We start from the raw sequence: 3213 nt of genomic DNA, 5'->3' as shown, positions 1-3213 counted from the left end.
TGGGTGGGTGGGGAACTGGGGGGGGGAGTGTATTGGGGACTTTTTGGATAGCATTGGAAATGTAATTGAGGAAATTACCTAATAAAAAATAAATAAACAACATGGCCCTTTTTCTTTTTTCTTTTTTTTTCTGAGACAGGGTTTCTCTGTATAGCCCTGGCTGTCCTGGAACTCAGAAATCCACCTGCCTCTGCCTCCCGAGTGCTGGGATTAAAGGTGTGCGCCACCACGCCCGGCTAACATGGCCCATTTTTATCAAGCAAATTATCTGCAGGAGCCAGGTAGAAAGTGCACAGGGCAAGTCTGAAAAGGGTATGATGATCAGTACTGTTAACTCGACAGCATCTAGGGTTACCTAGGAAACAAACTTCTGGGTGTGTCTCAGAGGGAGTTTCTGGATTGGGTGCTGGGTTGGGTAGGAAGACCCACATTAAATGTAGATTGTATCATCCATCCTTTGACTCAAGCACCAGCACTCAGGACGTCTGCTTCCTGAATGGACACTATGCAGCATTATGTTCCTGTTGCCGTGTCTTCCCCCCAATCTAGGAGCCACAATAAAACCTTTTGTCTGTAAGACACTTTTGTTAGTAGTTTTGTCAATGAGAAAAGTGTCAGAGAGGCACAAGCAGGTGTCAACAGTGGGGTTTTTGTTTTGTTTTTTGTTTTTGTTTTTTGTTTTCTGGCAGTGGGAAGTGCTATTGATTTTAAAGCATGCCCCTCTCTCCACCTCCTTGCCCCCAAAAGCTTCATTGTTTTGTAGGCAGAAAACCCAGTAGGATATTTGTTATGCTGGGGGTATAGCTCAGTATTAGAGTGCTTGCCTAATATATACGAGGTCCTGGGATTAAACCTCGGTATTATTAAAACATTTTAAAAAATATTTTTCATGAATAAAGAAGTGAGTGTGGGAGCAGCGGAGGCCGTGTGCATCAGTCTCCGTGTCCCTTTGTCTCAGACCCTGGGGCTGAGGCAGGTCGTCACCTCTATGGACAAATCTTAAGGGCTGTCAGGACACACACACAGGTCAGTGGTCTCTACCCCAGGCCTGTGCAGGTGTCATGCTCTGGGACTCAAAGGGGTCCCAAGTGAGTGCCGGGGACACCTCTGTCCCCCAAAGAAGTGGCCTGCTTGAAGAACAGGGGCATCAGCACTCACCATAAGGAAGAAGTGCCAGGGCTGGGGTACGCCAAACTGGCCTGGGAAGACAGCCTCCACGTACCAGGTCACCAGGCCATAGAGTGCTGAGTCCAGCAGCAGCATCCCCAGCACTTGTCCAAAGCAGAAATCGTCGTCTACGTTGACAGGGTTGAGGAGGTCACGCCACTGGATGCCAGTGCCTGGGGGGTGTCGGGAAAGTAGTCCTGAACTGTTAGGGCTGGCAGGGAGGAGCAAGGCGCTGAAGCACTTGATGGCTCGTGTATGCATGCTGGTATGCACAGTTCCCTTGTGCTGTTACCTTGACTGTCTCTTTACAGACTTTGTAACCAGCCTGACAACTTGCCTCTGTCTCTCTCTGAAACATCTTGTACTCCAGGCAGAACTCAAACTCACGGTGTAGCTTAGAATGATCTGAATGATCTTGAACTTGTAATCCTTTTGGCTCCAGCTCCCTAGTGTTAGTATTACAAGTGTGTGCTATCACCTTCAGCTTATGCTGTTTTAGAGACTGAACCCCAGGTAAACACTACCAATTGCGCTATATCCCATTCCCTATCCAACTTTCTTCAAGTCTTAAAGACAATAGTATGTTTAAAAAAAAAATCAGTAAATTGCAGAACTATCAAAAGCTCATAAGCTGGAGCTAAGGAGATGGCTCAGAGGTTGAGAGAAATGACATTTCTTCCTGAGGACCTGGGTTTGATGCCTAGGACCAACCTGGTGGGTAACAACCCTCTGTAATTCTAGTTCTAGGGGATCCAGCTCCCTCTTCTAGCCTCTACAGGTAATCCATGCATGTGGTGAAGAGACAGGGATGCAAGACAGACAGACAGACAGACACACACACACACACTACATACATTTTTAAAAATTTTAAAAGATGTATTTATTTATTTAATTTATATGAATACACTGTAACTGTCTTCAGACACACCAGAAGAGGGCATCAGATCCCATTACAGATGGTTGTGAGCCACCATGTGGTTGGTGGGAATTGAACTCAGGAACTCCGGAAGAGTAGTCAGTGCTCTTAACCAGTGATCCATCTCTCCAGCCCCCATCTTTAAAATTTTTTAAAAGTTCATGAACTGACTAGATGGGTTAGCATTTCATTGGTTACATGTGTGCATACATGTACATATATGCATGCATATATATATATACATACACATATATACATTTATATACATATACATACATAATACATATACACGCACATATATATACTCATGCACACAAATGCATTAGGTCAATGTAACCAATGAAACTGGGAGAACTCAAAATTAATGTGAAGCTCTACACAGCTCATGATACATCAGTGTCACAGCCATGCAAGCCTGGACCTAAGTGTCTAACAGTCTGCTGCTGGTCAGAGGGCCCTGGATGGAAATGTCTGCTGTACAGCCTTGCTGAATACTTACCATCGAACAGCTAGATGTTGGTCTGTTTTAAGAAAAGTCACTACGTAACTTGAAAAAAAAAGAGGTGTCATATAAGGAGATTCCATTTGGGAATGGTCTTTTAGTTTTTTAATACTTTAAAAAAGATTGATTTTTTTTATTATTTTTAATTACATGCAGGTAGATCTGTGTGTCTGCATGTGGCTATGTGCATGTGCCTGGAGGTGTTAGATCCCCTGTAGTTGGCGTGACAGATGTGTACGTTGCCTGATGTTGGTCCTGGGACCTGAACTGGGGTCCTCTGGAAGAGCAGCAAGTACTCTTAAATATGGAGCCATCTCTCCAACCCTGAAAAAGGCTTTTTAAAAAGTACTAGAGGCCTGGGAAGTTTCTGCTAGTTTACAAAGTCTACACTCTGTCAGGAGGCTACAGGTACTAGAAACACACAAACCTCATGTCTTGACCTCTTGATCTTCCTGCCCCATCTCCTTGATGCTGGGATTACAGACACACACACACACACACACACACACACACACACACACACACGTCTGGTTTTATGCAGTATTAGGGAACTGACCTGATAGGTTTGCATTTCATTGGTTATATGTGTGCACACATGTGCATATGGTCCACATGTTCATTGGTTATA

The 3213-nt window shown here is 44.4% G+C and overlaps 1 protein-coding gene across 6 annotated transcripts in view; it reads right to left on the bottom strand.

The window, feature by feature from the left end:
* Abca3 (ATP binding cassette subfamily A member 3) overlaps nucleotides 1-3213 on the bottom strand; it is a 57796-nt gene that overhangs the window by 25971 nt on the left and 28612 nt on the right. For all 6 annotated transcript variants that reach the window (XM_029471085.1, XM_021186035.2, XM_021186034.2 and 3 more), the window contains one exon: nucleotides 1159-1340. In XM_029471085.1, coding sequence (XP_029326945.1) covers nucleotides 1159-1340 — 182 coding nt within the window. The remainder of the gene's footprint in view (nucleotides 1-1158; nucleotides 1341-3213) is intronic.

This window comes from Mus caroli, chromosome 17 (assembly GCF_900094665.2).
Source record: "Mus caroli chromosome 17, CAROLI_EIJ_v1.1, whole genome shotgun sequence".
Taxonomy (NCBI): domain Eukaryota; kingdom Metazoa; phylum Chordata; class Mammalia; order Rodentia; family Muridae; genus Mus; species Mus caroli.
This window is presented reverse-complemented; position numbering and strand designations above follow the sequence as displayed.